The sequence below is a fragment of the Quercus robur genome, chromosome 5, assembly GCF_932294415.1.
Source record: "Quercus robur chromosome 5, dhQueRobu3.1, whole genome shotgun sequence".
NCBI lineage: Eukaryota > Viridiplantae > Streptophyta > Magnoliopsida > Fagales > Fagaceae > Quercus > Quercus robur.
The window spans coordinates 53,574,969-53,594,065 of record NC_065538.1 but is presented as its reverse complement, the minus strand read 5'-3'; the positions used below and the strand labels follow the sequence as shown (position 1 = coordinate 53,594,065).

Sequence of the window (19,097 nt, the reverse complement as noted above, 5' to 3'; positions counted from 1 at the left end):
TTTCAATTTTTTTTTTTTTAAATCAACGCTTGGTGCATTATTTATGGTAAAAAATAAGTGAATAGTAAATTTTTTACACATTTAAAAATTATTTTACTACATTGTTTTTAGTTTTCAATTTTCAATTTCAGCTTAAATAAGTTGTATCCAAACGGACACGTAATATAATATTATTACACGTTTCCATCAAATGTGTATGTATATATATATATATATATATATATATATATATAAACTCAAAATTGATTAGTGTTTTAATCTGATGAAAAATAGCTATTATCAAGAGTAAACTTTATAAGTTGAAATTCTCTCTCTATATATATATATATATATTCCCAAAAAAAAACTTTTTTTTAGGAAGAAAATATATTTATTTAAAAAAAACTTAAAATAATATATGTACATGTTTTAATTTATTTATTTACAGTAAAAAAAAAAAAAACCTTCGAGGGTAAAGACTAAAGAGATACACCTACTTTATAAATAACGCCAATTAGAGAGATTGAAAAGATAAAAGGTTTGCGTGTCAAATTACTCTCATTATTAGTCAAATAATACAGACCACAGAATAATCAAACAAACAAAATGATTAGTCAAGTTTTCAAACCTCAATGTTCACTTTTCCTCATCCTCATAAATAAGGGGGCTGCTGCGCGCGGAGAGAGGAACAAGACTTTTTGTACTGCTTTAAAAATGCTTTAGTCTTGAGCATTATCTAATATAAGTTAAAACCCCATTTACCCCATCTCTCACAATTTTCATGTGCCAGATTTCTTGATACAATAAAAAAACATACTAGCTTTACAATTAGGAGTTCAAGTTTTTTTTCTTTTAATTTATGTTTGGAGTAGGAGGATAGGAGCGGAGGAAGAGAAAGAAATTAACTTGTATAATTTGATGTAAATCTTTATGGGAAGTTCGGCACGACATCCCAAGCCAAGGAAGCTTGAATTTTACCATATAAAATCAAGGCGAAAACACCATTTTAGTCCTTACATTTTGGAGTCACAATCAATTTAGTCCCTACATTTTAGCAGCAATCAATTTAGTCCCTACTATTTTCAACTTGTAGTCAACTTAGTTCCTACCGTTAACTCATTAATGGAAAATACTTACATGACTAACGGTGTGAACGGTTAACACATTTAATATTGACGTGACAAATAAAATAATAAAAATAATGTTTAATAAATATTTTAAAATACCACGTTGGCATTTCTTCAATTTTAATACAAATAATTTTAATTTTAATTTTAATTTCGCAATTTTAAAATTGGAAAACAAAATTAGGAATCCCAGATTTTCTTCCATTTTCATAGCTACACAAAATCACCTTCTTGATTTTTCTATCTTAAATCCTTGAATTCATAAATATATTCCACATCATCTCACCTCTATACAATTGAGAAACATCCTAATCAGAAATAACCAAGAAGAAATTGAAATTTTAGAATACAAAAAAACTCAACAAATTTTCCCTAGCAAACTTTCTTGGTAACCAAACAAAAACCAAAAAAGAAAAAGAACAAGAACAAACCCAGATGGAGACAAATCCAGTGGCTTTGATAGGGACAAATCCTACTAAATTTGTTTACACAAAACCCAGATAATTTGGTGGCCAAATTTCCCCTTGAAACCTCAAAAAACCAAATCAAAACACCAAACCCACGAATCTAAAATCAACCTCAAAACCCCATTTTCCAAACCTTAACACATAGAAGAAAATTCATTACAAAGGAAAGCAATGAGATCTCCATTCGACGCTGGGATTTGATGGCTGGTGACGGCTCAAGGCAGGAATGGTGACAGCGACACAAGGCAGGAGCAATCAAATCGTCCTGGGTTGGAGCACGCGTGGAGCTTCGGTTGGTGTCACGGTGTCACAGGATTAATTTTTTCTCTTAAATTTTCTGTCTGTGATGGCACTAAGCCCACTGACTTAGTCTCAGCCAACACTCCACACTCATACACTGCAGGAACACTTAGAACAGATTTTTCAAGGGAATGCACACACACCTAGCACACACAGTATTTACAGGTTACCAATCTCAACCTTTATTACTCAATATCAAGTATAAAGAAAGCCTGGAGAATACACACGGAATTCTCTAAGCACAATAATACACTCTGCTGTTGACAGCCCCAACAACCTAGGATAAATATACAGAATTAACTGTCATAGCAGTTATTGCTAAGTAACTACCCCTTGTCCAGGACTTGCTGCCACATGTGGTCTGACTTAGAACACCTTCAATTAATGCTGCCTTGGCCTACTTTCCACATTTCCAGCCCTTACACAGCAGGTTTGAACATCCACAAAGCCAGAAACTGTTTGGTAATTGCCGATAACTGCTACTGCACACTCTGCACATGTCAGCCCATTACTCAGCACATTATCATGGGGCTTCTGCCCATGTTCCAGCAGCCCACACATAATAGTTCCACCACGTTTTAGAAGCCTTAGCCCTCTGCCCAAGCCCTTCTCATCAGCATCACAGCCCACATAACATGTCCATCTGCAACACACCAAGTAACTGCCATCAGCCCACTCATACAAGTCCATGCATTTAGCTAGCACCAACCAGCCCAATGTCTTGCATAGCATATCATCATCATAGCAGCCCAGCACAGCCTTGTACACAAGCCACCAAGCCCACATACAAAGCAACCACTAACCAAGCCATCATGCCATGCACTAACACGTAGGGTCAGCACCACTTGGTGCTGCCTATCATAAAAAATCCATCTCTGCCCACCATGGCCCTCCTCTGCCATGGCCTTGAGGCATTATGTGGAGTAAGGTGCCTTCACATGCTACCCTTCATCATGCTCATCAATCTAAATCCAGTAGGGAGACCGAGCTTGTCCCCCTCAAAGAGCAATTAGGAGCTTCACTAGATAGGCATGAGGAGCCATTGGTGTCTTGAGAAAACATTAAGCCATGTGACTGGCCTGATATTGTCCAAGCACTCCAATTTCTCATGCCATCATCAGCAACTTGTAAAGCTCCTAACACACGGTGTGGTTGGTGGTGGTCCGATGCAAACCTAGATAACGAATTCGTATCCAATGACGAAGCCTTTCTCATCGATTGGGCATGGTGATAATCATGGGATTTATCTTAGCCACTATGTTTTTTCAGTTCGGTAATTCCGCAAATGGTGCCGTTGCACACTTGGTTTTTCTTACCGAAAGATACATTTTCTTGAGGAAAACTGCTTACAATGAAAAATATCACCATCCATGCTTTCTCATTGATTATCTGGTAACCTAGAAAACTATTCCTATCATAGTCATTACAGAAAATGGCTCTAACTGGCGTGTGGGCCTTTTTAGTCTCAAAGTTTGTTTGGTGATATTAGAGTGTAGGGGTTTTTTTGAGTTTCAAAATTGGTTTAATGACAACAAAGTGGGTCTATTGGCTGTAGTTTTGGTTGTTTACATTTGTAATTGAATTGTGAGGGATAAACTACGTTAAAAGGTTTATGAATGATGTGCTGTCTCGAATGAACTGAGTCTTTGGGTTGATTTAGTAATATGATATTTGTATTTTTGTGTTTGGTTGTCAAGAACGTGCACGAAGATACAAAGAAAATCTAAGATTTTATTTTTCATTTTTTAAATTGAAATTATTTTTATTTTATTAAAATTGGTTGGCATTTTAAAAGATGTATTAAACATTATTTTTAGAAAGATGCTACGTCTACAATATTTTTACAACAAATCACAGATGGTTAGTTGTTATTGGTTCAAATTTGAAACTAACACTAAGATTACTTTTTTAACCTAACAATAACAACCAGTAACAACCTGCCACTTAGGATTTGTTGTAAAAATATTGTAGACATATCATTTCTCTTATTTTTATTATTTTATCTGCCACGTCAGTATCAAATGTGCTAACTGTTCACACCGTCAGCCACGTAAACATTTCCCGTTAGTGAGTTAACAGTAGTGACCAAATTGATTACAAGTTGAAAATAGCAGGGACTAAATTGACTGTTACCAAAATGTAGGGATTAAATTGACTGTGACCTCAAAATGTAGGAACCAAAATGGTGTTTCTGCCTTTTTTTTTTTCTTTTTTTGAAAATGTGGCTTAGAACACTTTTTGATTTGCTTTGGTGGTGAGATGTATGAACGTCTATAATGCTAGTTATTTTGTTTTGTACCATTATATTATAGTTAACAAAGCAGTACAATTGTCTTTTCTCAAAATTTTAAGGGACACATTTATTCATACTAATCTACCTCTAATTCTAAGGGAAAAATTGTGTAGATCATGTGGAGTGACAATCAAGAGAGTTAATATTTCAACGGAAATTTTTTTGGTTTTGTATGGGAAACGAATGTTTAGGTACCAATTCATAGTGATGTACCATTTCATGGTTGCCGCTAATTTATATTTATACATATACTAATTTGGTGCTGCTAATTAGGATGCTTTGGAGAATCGAGGATGGTAGGAGTATTTGGATTTATGGCGATAATTGGTTGCCTGGTGATACCCCATAAAAAATTTTGTCATGTCGAACTAATATTCTTGTTGATTCTACTATATCCTATTTGATTGATCCTAAATCAGGATGGTGGAACGACTCTTTGATTGATCTACACTTCCTTCCCTTTGAAGCTCAATGGATAAAAGCTATCCTGATTTGTGCTACTAGTCAGACAGATTGTGTGATTTGGCCATGAAGCAAAAATGACACTTATTCAGTCAAGACTGGGTATTAGCTTCTCTGCGAGGAGGATCATAGGGACAAGAGTCTCAAGTTCAGAAATTCGGAGTGAAAAGCCTTTAGTTCTCGTATTTGGAAGCTTAGAGTGCCAAACAAGGTTAAAACCTTCTTATGGTGAGCATGTTCTGAGGCTCTACCAATTAAAGAAAATTTTCAAAAGCGTATAGTCCTTGAGAATGTTGTGTGGCTGTGTTTGAGGATACTAATGAAGTAGAAATTGGAGTGAGAGTTCGAAATGGGAGTGGCAAAGTGATAGCAGCCTTATTTGAGAAAATTGATTTACCTTCATCAGTGGAGGTGCTAGAGACTTTGGCAGCGTGAAAGGCTACTCAGTTTGTTATTGAACTAGGCATCCATCATTTTTCCTAGTTTTGATGGAGTATGTGCTACCATACATTCTTCATTTTGTCACTTATGATCTTCCAATTATTTGAATAATACTGTTTCTTTTCTTTTTTTTCTTTTTAGGAAAACAAATGATTTAGTTTAATTGTCCATACAAGTTGGGAGTAATGACTATTGACCAATGAAATCTCCGCCTAAAGTAATAGTGAATTGATATATCCAACTTTCGAGACTTAAGTCAATGCTTGACGCATATACCTTGTTGGAGACTTAAGATTAAATGCTTTGACCAATGCTTGACTATTCCAGTGGTATTGTTCCATTGAGATAGTTGTATGCAAAATCACTACAATTAGAGGAAGACAGGCATAAATTGAAAAACACTGGAAAAAAACGTCTATTCAAACCTTGTGAATTTTGCTACAAATTAGTGCAGCAAAATATTACAATCAAACATGTAATTGAAGCATTTGAAAACAATCTTACAAGTACAAGTTTGTGATTTTATTTATTTTCATGTGTTCTCTAGCATTAAGGATATGAAATCTTGAGCTGTATAGTACCTTAGTCTTTTCAGCATTACATGAATTAGATTCCATGAAAATCCTTCAAAGTGATGTTAGAGGTTTGAGTTCTAGTTAGATTTCTTCTTTGGTGAGAGTGAGAGTGAGAGTGAAGGGAGAGGGAGATTAAGAGCCATTATGGGTGGTTCTTGCAATTTTTTTATTGAATCCAAACTTTTCCAACTGGTGGTAGAGGAAGGGGGACAGTATTTTTCGTTAAGGATTTTTGAGCGAAGTAGGTACTTTATGAAGTCGATCTTCATGGGAAAGAACGCGGCACAATGGCTAATGAGAAGTTTAGAACAGATTGTCGTAGGAGTTAGTCCGAAGTATTTTTATACGTTCAGGGAAGGTGATGTAGCCAATACCCTCCAACGGTGCTCCAACTCTTTTGGCTTGTTCCTTCTATTGTCTGAATTTAAAGTTGGCGGGTCTAGGAGGTCCGTTATTCTTCTAGAAGGTCGGACAAAGAATGGATGGAGGGTGTTTGGGTTGGAATTAAGGAAGATGTTGGAACCTGTTAATTATGTGAATGGAGGTTCTGGTCATTTGAAATTTGTAGCTCAGCTTCACAAGGATAACTCAAGGGTTCTTCCTCTTAAATCTTTCGCCGATGCAGTGCGTGGACATCAGGTCTCGGTGAACATACCAGGTCCGATGAACTTAGGGGGAAGAGATATGGGCTCTTGGAGCACTGATGTGGAATTTGAATTGGGAGAGACAAATTCGGTAGGATATAGAAGGACCTTTCCTTTGAAATTCAAATCAAAGTTGAATGAAGCTGTTTATGGCAATGAGCGTGAATTGAGGAATCCTTATTGGAAAGAAGGAGGCTTGACCGTTGAAGTGAATGGGGAAGGAAAAAGGAGTGTTGTCTGGTATCCTAATAAAGGTAGACTGAGGAGTTCTAATTGGGTCACAAGAAATCAGAGGGAGCAGGTGGCGGGTCCCTCTCGTGGGTCATGGGGTCAAAAATATCCTGTGTTGGGATCTGACCTATTGAGGTGTGGTGCATGGAAGTCTGAGAAAAGGGGATTGAGGAAATCCACTTGGGCCATAAGGAGTCAGATGGAGATAGTGAAGGATCCCTCTAGTGGGTCACAGGTCCACAATAAGGTTGTGGTGGGCTCAAAACAAAACTGCAACACTCAAGGGGGCCTTCAAGTTCTCTCTAATCCAAAGCCCATTGGCCCATTCAGGATGGAAATCAATGTAAGCTCTTTATTAAGTGACCCAACTAACCCAAGCATTTCAAAACACGAAGCACAAGCTTCGGCAACACCTTACGAAGATTCGGTTGATCGAGTTGGGCTGTTGGATCACCGTGATGAGCCTACGAGGGAGATCGACACCACTTGTGCTGGTGGTCTTCACACCAAGGAGCCACCGGCGCTGCTGGAGATGGTCGGCTCAATGCGATTCCAAGCCTCGGAGATGGCAAGGAGTTCAACTGGCCAAAGCGAGGCGATGGGTCATCCCGCGGAGTCACCAGTGAAGACCCAGTGTACTTTTTCCAGTGGGTTTCGCACAACGGACTCACCGACGACACTGGATAGGGCCGTTACAGCTCTAATTCACACCACGAGGAAGGCTACGAGGTCTCTTCCTCTATCCGAGAATTTGGGTTTCCTTGCGATGACCTCAGTGGAGGCTGAGTGTATTATTTTTGATGGGTTTTGCGCCGATGAACCTTCAGTCACATTGGGTAAGGCAGAAACAGGGGGTGACAGGGCTTTAATAGGTCATGTGGTTTCTGATTACACTTCGAGTCCTTCGAGAGTTGGGACTAAGGAGGTGGGTGTTCAGGGTGGAGATGAAGGTGGCAAGATTGATTGTACTAGTGAAATGCAGGGGATAGATGCCCCCCATCAGGTGCCGAGATTGGTTGTACCTTCTCTTCCCGATCTTTTTCTGGACTTTTTGCGAGCTGGGTCAATGGTTTTGGAGTATCGGGTCAGGAGGTTAATTCTTTTTCTAGTAAGGAACTTTTAAGTCTTCTTAGGGAGGTCATGCTTGTGGAGGATGCAGTGGATTTTTCTGTGGGTGGAGAAATAGAAGTGTCTGATTTTTTACCTCTGCATATAATTGATCTGGGTGTGTCAACAAATTTAGCAGAGTTGGAGAAGGCCACTGAGGTATTGAGTATTGAGAATACGTTAGATATTTCTAGTTGGGTGAAGCACAGAATTCCTAGGTTTAGTAAATTGGTTGGGTTGTCAACGACTCGACATGAGAAGTTGTGCATTGCTCTCTTACAGAAGCTAGAAACTGCGATGGCAACAACCAATGTTACACAGGAGAGAAACGGGTAGTAAAAAAGTAGCTAAGTCCAAAAACAAGGGACATAGAGAGTTACAAAACTTGATATGTTCGGTGAATTATGACAAGAGATAAAGGGTGGTCTTGTGTTGGTGTCAGTAGTTGGGGATAGTGTAGTATTTATGAAGATAAAAATGATTTCGTGGAATGTAAGAGGTTTAAATGATCCTCAAAAACGACTTGTGGTGAAGAATTTGTTGCGGGAGTGGAAGTGCGATGTTGTTTGTTTACAAGAGACGAAAATTGTTAGCATGAATAGACAGTTGGTTTGTAGTTTGTGGAGCTGTCCATATGTGGATTGGGCTGTTTTGGAGGCTGATCGGACTGCTGGTGGTATCTTGCTTATGTGGGATAAAAGGGTCTTGGAGAAGGTGGAGGTTATGATTGGCACTTTCTTAGATTCGGTAAAGTGGCAAGGGGTGGGGGATAGTTTTACATGGGCATGCTCAGGGGTTTATGGCCCAAATGAGAATATTGAGAGGGGTCACATGTGGGATGAGTTTGTGGGTATTCAGCAGTATTGGAGGTTACCATGGTGCTGCTTTGGGGATTTTAATATTGTTCGCTATCCTAGTGAGTGTAGGGGTGAGGTTCGTTTGACCTTGGCTATGGAAAAATTCTCTAAATTTATTGAGGATCTTAACTTGGTTGACTTTCCTTTGGACGGAGGTAGATATACATGGTCAAGTGGTATTGATCAACCAGCAATGTCCAAGATTGATAGAGCTTTGGTCACTCCAGATTAGGAGGACCATTTCCTAAATGTTCTTCAAAGGATTTTACCACGTCCTATTTCAAATCACAGTCCAATTCTTTTGGAGGCAGGGGGGATGGCAAAGGGGAAAAGTCCGATCAGATTTGAAAATATGTGGTTGAAGACGGAGGGATTTGTGGATAGAGTTCAGTTCTAGTGGAATCGGCATTCTTTTGTAGGTACACCTAGTTTCATGCTTGCAAAAAAATTGAAGGTTCTGAAAGAGGATATTGTGCAATGGAATCGCAGAGAGTTTGGTAAAGTAGAGCGTCAAAAGAAACAATTATTGGAGGAGTTGAAAAATTTAGACGCCAAGGAAGGGGACTTTGGTCTCACTAATGGTGAGAAAGTTCATATGGTAGATTTGAGGGCCCAGGTGGAGCATCTTCTTTCCTTGGAAGAAATTTCCTGGAGACAAAAATCTAGGATGTTATGTATCAAGGAAGGGGATAATAACACCAAGTTTTTTCACAAAATGGCTAATTCTCATAGAAGGTTTAATCACCTAAGGACTTTGGAGGTGGATGGGGTGGTTTTTGAGGAGGAATCCGAGATGACTAATCAGGTAGTACAATTTTATAAAACTTTGTACAAGGAGACTGAGGGGTGGAGACCTTCTGTGGAGGGTTTGGAATTTGATCGTATTGGAGATGTGGAGAGGGTTTGGCTTGAAAGGAAGTTTGAGAGGGAGGAGATACTTCAAGTTGTTCATGACTTGGAAGGGGACAAAGCTCCAGGTCCAGATGGGTTTACTATGGCATTTTATCATCATTGTTGGAGAGTAGTGGAGAAAGACGTCTTAGCGGTCTTTGAAGAGTTTTTTCAACATTGTAAGTTTGAAAAATCTCTTAATGCTACCTTCATTGCATTAATTCCTAAAAAGAATAACGCCTCTAATATTAGAGATTTCTGACCTATTAGCTTGGTGGGGAGTGTGTATAAAATCTTGTCTAAGGTTTTGGCAAATTGTTTGAGAGTGGTTTTAGATCAGTTGATTTCTGAGACTCAAAATAGCTTTGTGGGTGGGAGACAAATTCTTAACTCGATTCTTATTGCAAATGAGTGTGTGGATAGCTGAGGGAAGATTAGGGTTCCTAGAGTCATTGGTAAACTTGATATTGAGAAAGCTTACGATCATGTGAGTTGGGAGGCTTTGTTGAATTTGTTGCATAGAATGGGCTTTGGAGTGAAGTGGTGTAAGTGGATCCGTACTTGCATAACCACAGTTCAGTTTTCTGTTTTGATTAATGGGTCCCCAGCCGATTTCTTTGGTAGTTCAAGAGGTTTAAGACAAGGGGATCCGCTATCTCCTATGTTGTTTTTGATTATGATGGAGGTGTTTAGTAGAATGTTGAGAAGAGTGGAGGGAGTTGGCTTGATCAGTGGTTTTAAAGTTGAGGGTAGGAGGGGTGGTGGGGAATGTGTTACTCATCTACTGTTTGCAGACGATACTATTCTATTTTGTGATGCGGATGTGGAGCAAATCCTTCATATTTGGTTGTTGTTACTTAGTTTTCAGGCGGCAACAAGTTTGAAGGTTAATGTGCATAAGAGTGAAATGGTTCCAATAGGAGAGGTTGATGATGTGCATGCCCTAGCTGAAATTTTGGGCTACAAAGTTGGAAAGTTGCCTATGTCTTATCTTGGCATGCTGTTGGGGGCTTCTCATAATTCCCCTTCAATTTGGAATCCTATTTTGGAAAAATTTGAGCGGAGATTAGCCGGGTGGAAGAAGCTGTATTTGTCTAAGGGGGGTCGTTTGATGTTGCTCAAGAGTACACTATCTAGTCTTCCTACCTATTTTCTATCACTATTCACAATTCCTACTCATGTGGCTAATAGAATTGAAAAATTGCAAAGGGATTTTCTATGGGGTGATAGCAAAACTCATCTGGTAAGATGGGATAACGGTTGTGCGCCTATAGCCAATGGTGGTTTGGGGATAAGGAAACTTACTACTTTCAATAAGGCCTTATAGGGGAAATGGTTGTGGCGGTTTGGGAAGGAAGAGGATCGGTTATGGAGGAGGGTGGTAGCTTCAAAATATGGGGAAGAATGGGGGGGTTGGACCTCAATACTGGGTAGGGGAGTTCATAGGTGTGGTTTGTGAAGAGGTATTTGTATGGGATGGGAGGATTTTAGCAAAAATTGTCAGTTTGTTGTTGGGTTGGGGAATAGAGTGAGGTTTTGGTAGGATGGGTGGTGTGGGGATCAACCTTTTCACTTGGCTTTCCCAAGGTTGTATGGTATTGCCATTGATAAAGAGGTATCTGTTGAAGCTTCTTTGTCAAGACAGGGGGCGGAGGATAGAAGAATTTGGGATGTTCGTTTTATTCGAGAATTTAATGACTGGGAGATGGATGAAGGGCTGCATTTTCTTCGTATATTGGGAGCTAATACTCCTGCAATGGATGTGGGAGATCGAATGAGATGGAAGTTGAAGCTTAATGGGGATTTTGATATCCGGTCTTATTATAACAAATTAAGGAATTCTCCTTCAATTGTCTTTCCTTGGAAAGTAAAGGCCCCTAGGTGAGTTTCCTTTTTTGTTTGGTGTGTAGCCTAGAATAAGATCCTAACGGGTGATAATCTGAGATTGAGGAGATTGGTTTTTGTGGACTGGTGTATTATGTGTCGACATTGTGGAGAGACAGTAGACTACTTACTTCTGCATTGTGAGATGGCTTATCAGTTATGGAGATTTGTCTTTATAACTTTTGGCTTGTCTTGGGTTGTACCTAGATCGATCCCAGACTTGCTTTTTGGCTGGTGGAATTGGTTGGGGAAGCACTCGTCTCAGATATGTAATTTAGTTCCGTTGTGCATCTTTTGGTGTATTTGGAAGGAACGGAATCGGCGGACTTTTGAGGATTTGGATAGTTCCGGTGATCAGTTACTTGCTTCTTTTAGTGGGCTTCTTTTTTATTAGTCTCGGGCTTGGGAACTCACGACTAGTGATTCTCTCCTTTCTTTCATTAGCTCTCTTTCTCTTTGTAATTAATCTGTGGATTGGTTTTGTTTTTTGTTTTTTCTTTGTTTTTCCTTCTAGTATTTTCTGGGTGTGCTCTATGTTCTTCTTGCATAGAGTAGCCTTTCGTATATATAATATTCTTACTTATCAAAAAAAAAAAACAATCTTACATTTCTTAGAGATGAGAAAGTTTGACAAGTTGAGGTGGAAGCATGCCAGGAAGACTATAACCCTTTAGCACTCTATACACATGAGAAATAAAATACTGAGTATTGGCAACTACTATCATGAAAAGCAAATCAATGATAAAATGCTAAGAGATGTAAATAGATTTCTTTTAAAAATAATGTTTACTGGACTACATTTACAATGTCCACAACAAATTTTTTCACTTTCATGATAAAATTATTAGCAATAACAATATATAGATGAGTAAGTTTAAGACTTTTATCCATCATGTGGAGACATAGACTCACGCATCAGATAGAAGAATTGCAGTAATAGTAATTAGTAATAAGATGAGGGAACTATACATCATTACGACATGACAAAAAGTGTTATTATTCTTATAATCACAAATGATGCTTCCCTCAGCATTCCCTGGTGTCTCTGGTGTTATCCCAACCATTTCAATTTGGCAAGAACTAGTGTTAAACCTCCAATACTTCACACCTATCATACTAGTTATTTCTTTGAGTGTCTCAACTAAACAACATCCACAATCAAATAAACATAACATGTCAAATCAGTGTTGTACAACTGCACTTAATGTAAAACAATGGCAATTCATATTCAATGCTCCCTATTTTGGCTACATGAACTTAGAAATTTACATCAAAAAGCACCAAGCAAGGAAAATATTTATCTTCTCACTTGAGTAATGTCATTTTTGCTGGCTAACTTTAGATTGGAAAAGCAATGAGCTTAACCTTGTCCATCAGTTCTAAAAACCTAAGACTTGAAGGGACACATCGGCTCATAATCAAATAGAAACTAGAACTCCCAAATTATCACAAATTTAATGCTGCTCCAATCACATCATTTGAAACTATCCTTTTTGCTTTAATAATCATTAGAACACGCTTATAAAGATAATTTCAATTTCACACAAATCCTCAACCCACCAGTCCTTAGGCACCAGACAGTTTCTAACGCCATTCCAGTTTGGATCATTCCCATTTTCCTCTGGAAGCTTCTTTCGGTTATAGGTATAGGACCAGTCAACGTTGGAAACATCAACACAGGCCTTGGATTATTATGAGTACAATTGAATTGATTGAGCCATGTTTGCCCTAGTCTGCTCAGTTTTATCATTGAATTTGTAAATTAGAGACCAAAGTGGCTAAGTTCTAAAATTATAAGCTAAAGTTAATCCCACCAATGCCTCTTAACAAACCTTTTAATTCCATGCCTTGATAACCATGCCTATAATTCCTTTTTAGCCCAATTTGATTACTATAATTAAATTATCAGGCAATTATCAACTAAGTGGATTCTAATACTATTTTAATAATCTTTATCCAGTAATAGATAAGCTATATAGAATTTTCATTAAACAAACCCATTTATCACACTTAAAATTTAAGCCTTGCTTCACAAGCATGTGAGAACTCAGAGTTAGCTTAGATCATTGTCACTCTGTATGTTGGAATTAGTTTAGAAGCTTTTATATATAAGTAACTAAGCTTGTACTTTTCCCAGAGAAGGAAGTAGTGGATCAAAAATTTAAAAATAGAAACAATCGTAGCAGATTCTTGTATAAGGATCAGCCAATGCAAGTAGATTACTCATGCTGCATAAGTAGCTACTGTCCCTTCTATGAATTAAAAAATTCCACAATTCAAGGACAGTGATACAGGTGTTAGAGCAAGAACTTAAAATTTAAAAAAATAAAAACAAAAACATTGAAAAGAATTATCTTCATTACATACTAAATTACTCAGCCAAAGAATATCATACCTTATGAAGATAAAATTTTACATCCCCTACAATAAGAATGATGTCCGTTGCCAGCTCACTTGCCACATACCTGCACATGGTTATGCTCCACGTAATGAACTGATAACTATAAAGACACATACAAAAAACTTTAAGCATGAACAAAGGCATTCCTAAATGATGAACAATATCTGAACTCATCAACAGGTTTAAAAAAATAAAAACAAAAACATTGAAAAGAATTATCTTCATTACATACTAAATTACTCAGCCAAAGAATATCGTACCTTATGAAGATAAAATTTTACATCCCCTACAATAAGAATGATGTCCGTTGCCAGCTCACTTGCCACATACCTGCACATGGTTATGCTCCACGTAATGAACTGATAACTATAAAGACACATACAAAAAACTTTAAGCATGAACAAAGGCATTCCTAAATGATGAACAATATCTGAACTCATCAACAGGCCTTCCAACACTATCTTTATATGTTACCTACATGGGAAAGTTCACTAATAAGCAAGGCATAACAATTCATTCAAACTTTTTCGCATTTCCATGTAAATTCTTTGAAGCATTAAACTAATACAAGGAATCCATTTCACCAGAGGAAACATTCCAAAACAGACCCAATACTGAGATGGTGCAAGAAGCAGCAGTGAATTTTCTATTGTCCTAATGTAGTTAGAACTGAGAAAATAGAGCACCATTCTTCAAACCTAAATGCCAAGAAGAAATATATCATCAAAATTCAACGTCAATATCAAAAGTAAAGGAAATGAGTACAAATGTTGGCCATAAAAATGGGAAAGGTCAAAAAGAATGACAATAAACTAACAGGATCTTTCAAACCCAACAACATTTAAATAAGCCCTAATTTCAATAGGCGACGAAGTTGTTAGCAGTCCCCAATGGGAGCAGGAAATAAACCTCAAACAACTATTTACCTGGGCAGAGTATATCTACTGTCTACATAGTATCAGAGAATAGAACTCAAAATTCAAACTTTTCCATCAAACTGCAACAGTACGCGCTAAGCGGAAAATCTACCAAAGAATAATGGTAAATCTAATACAAAAGAGATCATAGAGAGAAATTTTAATGAAGAGAGAGACAATTGAAAGAGCCAAAAATCATCTATAACAGGCTTATGCAAGACAGACTGAAATGCATCAAACATAAGATAGCAGCATCAGCAATTCCTAATTCATGTTTCAAAAGAAAAGTAATATAGCACCAAAAAATCTCTCACCTAACATTGTTCCCATCAGTCTGAAAGGAATCTGGCTTTGATCCAAGTTTCATAAACTTCAATCTTTGAAAGCAAAAGAAGATCAACTAGCTTCAGCCCCTCTTATACCTTCAAAACTAACCTTCTTCAACACTGAACTGTAGTACTAAATGCCTAAATCAGATACCTCATTAGTCACCACCACATGTCCTAATAAGTGAACAAAAATAAAAACAACCCCAATTGAGAAAAAGTCCCAGAAATAGAAAGGAATACTCCCAGGGTGTGAGGACCAGATTTGTGAATGCAACCCAACCCAAGCAAGTTTCCTGGTCTCCAAAGATGGATCTCAAAGAGGGGTGAGGATATATGCTTGTGGAGGTATGAGTATGACTATGAGAGTGAAGAATCTTTGACAACAACCGAGGCAAAAGAAAGAAGTGAGTCTGAGTAAGAGAGAGAAAGAGATAAAGGCAAACACAAGATGGGGTTTGTAAACAAAAGGTTATCTTCAATGCCAAGATAGCCAAATAAGTGGCTGTTTCCTTGGTCGGCAGCAAAGCCCAAGGAGCCCAGGCGTACCCACCTCACTCTTTCTCTATATATTTATATTTTTTTCCCTGCACTTGCTGATCACTTTGTTACATTTGTTTTCCATTTTTTTAAGGATTCATACCACTAGACCCTTTTGTGAGCTTCAAGTTCCAAACACAACAATATACAAATCAACTTTTGTTTATGAATTATTTAACCGTTGAATTAAAATAAATAAATAAATAAATAATAAAAAATAAAACCCTACAACAGAAAACAGCATCTCGGTATCAGTTGAAGAAACCACCAAAACGGTAAACAACAAGCATCTCTCTTTATTTTTGCACAGAATGGGAATAAATATGTAAGAGAGTAAGAGATCAGAGAAAAAATTAAAAATAAAAATAAAGTTGATTATTGTAATGAACAACTAAACATTAACTACCAACAACAAAATCACCTACAAAATTTAACTGAAAAATCTGAGGAATCCATCAGAATATATCACAGAAAATCTAGTAAAATATTGAAGCTGAAGATCATGTTTATGTTGTCAATAATGGTAAGACTCTAAAACCCCACAATGAAGAAACATGCCTAATATCAAGATGGAAACACAAAGACAAAGCCCCAAAAGCCACTCTCCGTGTAAACCCCAACAAAACCCAAGACCCACATACATTTGAAAGTATATTCCACACCAATTAGAATAAAAAACCAAGAAAGGCGTTCAAAATTATGCTAAATTTAAAAGTCTAGTTAAAAAATCAATAAAATTCAAGAACCAGGAAATTGCAAAAAGCAAGAGACCAAAGAAAATCCAAAAATAATTTTTTTTTTCATTACAAACAAGAACCAAATCAACAGGTACATGCAAACAAATCAGAATCCAAAAAAAAAAAAAACCCCATTAGTCTAAACCATATGAAAGCATAAAAAATCCCATTAGACCATATGAAAGCATAAAAAAACCCATTAGTCTAAACCATATGAAAGCACAAAAAAAAAACCCCCATTAGTCTAAACCATATGAAAGCACAAAAAACACCATTAGTCAAAACCATATGAAAGCACAAAAAAAAAAAAAACCCATTAGTCTTCCTCTCTGACATAGGCATCATCGGCCAGCGGCGGCATGGAAAACCCCCTCACCAGAGAAAATCTTCAAACCCTTTTCTTCTTCATCACCGTCAGTAGTCTCCAAAAACAGAAATAAAAATAATAATAAATTAAGCATTTCAAAATTAAAAACCCGTTTGAAGAGAGAAAGGATCAATTTTTTGGGGAAAATCTTTGAACCCGTCCGTTTCTTGAATTTAATCTGTCTGTTTTTGTGGAAAGGAAAACCACTTTCTTGAGGGAAAATTTTCTGGTTTTCAAGACGGGTTGGGTTATCTGGGAAAGTGTGAGAAAAAGTGAGAATTTTTTCAGAGAAAAAAAGTGAAGAAAGGAAAGTGAGAGAGAGAAATTGAAACGACTAGCCGTTTTATAATTAGTTAATTACTAGCCGTTGCGTCTTGGTACTTTTGCACGTGCGAGTTTTTTTTTTTTTTTTTGATGGACGTGCGAGTTTATTTGATATAACCAAAATGACGTCTTAAATGAAATTCTGATTTTCAAAAAAAAAAAAAAAAAAAAACTACTGATTTTTCTTTCTTAAAATAAATACTGATTTTCAAATAGTTTTTGATAAATAAAAAATCAGTGTTCTTTTTTTCACCCCTTTTTCTTTGTGCTTTCAAAATACCAATTGCTAAAAGAACCATTTAAAAGAACCTCTATTTTTATGTTTTAATAAATTAAAAGGGTTGGTTTTTTTTTTTTTTTTTTTTTTGTAGTTTTCCTCTCAAAGATATTATCATTTAGTGCCAAAAAAAAATCAATTTATATGATTGTCTCAATATCTCATATTTTGTATTGGTATTTTAAATTTTAATACTACTTTTTCTTTTAACATTTTCCTCTATTTTAAGTTGTGCTGGAATAATTAGTAGCAAAGTCATTCTTGAGATTATAAATTCATATTATGTTATTACATGTATAACATATGAATTATCAATTTACAAATATAAAATCACTTAATTATAATGCTATAGTTACAAACATTGTGTTCAAGCACCTTTAAAAATCATTTTTATCATTTAAGCAAGAGTAATGCTTCCATACATTCATTTGAATTGTCAATATCAACATGAATCTGTTTTATGAGCCAAAATTAAAAAAAAAAAAAAAAAAAACATTATTTGAACTTGTTTATAGAAGATCAGACCTAATTTAGTCTTTGTTTATTGTTAGGTTGATTTATCCAAAAAGTGAGTTAGTTCACATCAATTTTAAGTTACATAATTTATGGTATTGGTAACTCTAAATATCAAATTAAAAAAAAAAAAGAATAATAAAAAAATTGGGGTTTAAAAAGTTTGTATCAACATTAGAAAAAATTATATATATATATTTATATTGATTCCCTTATGGTTCATTTTTAATCTCCTTTTAGCATTTAGATTTAGTTTGATTTCTTTAGACTTCAGGCACAGAATCGTTTGTATCTAACACTTGATTTAATGCAAGTAGTTTGCTCATTTACATTCGAACTAGTTTTTATTTTAGCTACTTGTGTTTGAATCATTTATTTTTAATAAGTTCTCTTAATTGAGACAATACCATACGGTCCATACCCACATGAACTCAAAGATTTGATCTCAAGACAAATTTGATTAGCATGACTTGATTCTGATAAGAATTTCCCAAGTAATATTCAAATTCAACTGGTTTGATTTAAAAAAAAAATGTTTAAAGAGGTAATGGAGACATAAATTTTCTCAAGTTGTAGTACCATGATTGAAAAAAGACCCCCACTTTAAAATTTTCATGGTGTAGAAAATAATGTAACACAGCAAATTCAATTTTTACTATTTTTACCACAAATAAATTATAAATAGAACACAAGAAAGAATGAAAATAAATAAATCCCTACATATTCCCTCTCTATCCTAAAAAACATTTATACAGAAATAATTACATTATATTAGTGCATCCCTACTTTAAACTTTTTCCGGATGATTTATCATGCCAAATCATGTCCATGTGTATAGATGAAGCTTTAGTAATAGCCACAAGAAGTCAGGTATAGAGTTAAAGAATAAACACTATGCTCAATGAGGAACTAATCGGAATGCTCATCACTCTAACCAGTACTAGATTCTGGATTGATTTCATAAAAATCTTGGGTAGATACAGTGGGAGTGGAGAATGTATGGATTGTTGTTGAATTTTGGGTTTGGCTTTTGCTCAAACTATGATTTTCCCTTTGTCGATGAAGGTCTCTCATAGCCTTAAACCTTAGATCATCACTATAGGTACTTGGTTCAGGAATCATGTCTGGAACAGTCATTCGCCCTTCAAGCATACTTACGACTTCAGACATGGTAGGCCTAAGTGATGCGGATGCATTTGTGCACAGAAGAGCTACTTTAACCAAAATTTCTGCTTCTTTTGCATTGACCTCTGACCCCAAGCTCTCATCAATTAGCTTCATCAAGTTTCCAGTTTGTTGCAAATGGCAGGCCTGTAATATAAATTATCCAATTACTATCATGCAATTGTTGCCACTTGGTAGTAGTTTCACAATCAGTAAGCAATAATTGATGCATTAATAACATGTTATGAATAAAATAGGGATATGAAGTTAGAG

General features: G+C 36.3%; 2 protein-coding genes across 10 annotated transcripts in view; both read right to left on the bottom strand.

The window, feature by feature from the left end:
• LOC126728944 (probable leucine-rich repeat receptor-like serine/threonine-protein kinase At3g14840) overlaps positions 1–16,846 on the bottom strand; it is a 42,493-nt gene extending 25,647 nt beyond the window's left edge. For 2 of the 5 annotated variants that reach the window (XM_050434711.1, XM_050434712.1), the window contains exons 1-2: positions 14,891–16,846; positions 13,920–13,989 (exon numbers count right to left, since the gene is read on the bottom strand). The gene's annotated coding sequence lies outside the window, so the exon portion shown is untranslated. Of the gene's footprint in view, positions 1–13,653; positions 13,724–13,919; positions 13,990–14,890 lie in introns of all 5 variants that reach the window. The other 3 variants (XM_050434710.1, XM_050434713.1, XM_050434709.1) reach the window with 2 other exon arrangements.
• The window catches only part of LOC126728939 (probable LRR receptor-like serine/threonine-protein kinase RFK1), a 51,023-nt gene that overhangs the window by 17,583 nt on the left and 14,343 nt on the right, over positions 1–19,097 (bottom strand). For 3 of the 5 annotated variants that reach the window (XM_050434685.1, XM_050434691.1, XM_050434689.1), the window contains one exon: positions 18,293–18,971. The exons of 1 other annotated variant lie outside the window; for it this stretch is intronic. In XM_050434685.1, the coding sequence (XP_050290642.1) occupies positions 18,591–18,971 (381 nt within the window). In that variant the 3' untranslated portion in view covers positions 18,293–18,590. Of the gene's footprint in view, positions 1–18,292; positions 18,972–19,097 lie in introns of those variants that run through there. One more of the 5 variants, XR_007656423.1, reaches the window with a different exon arrangement.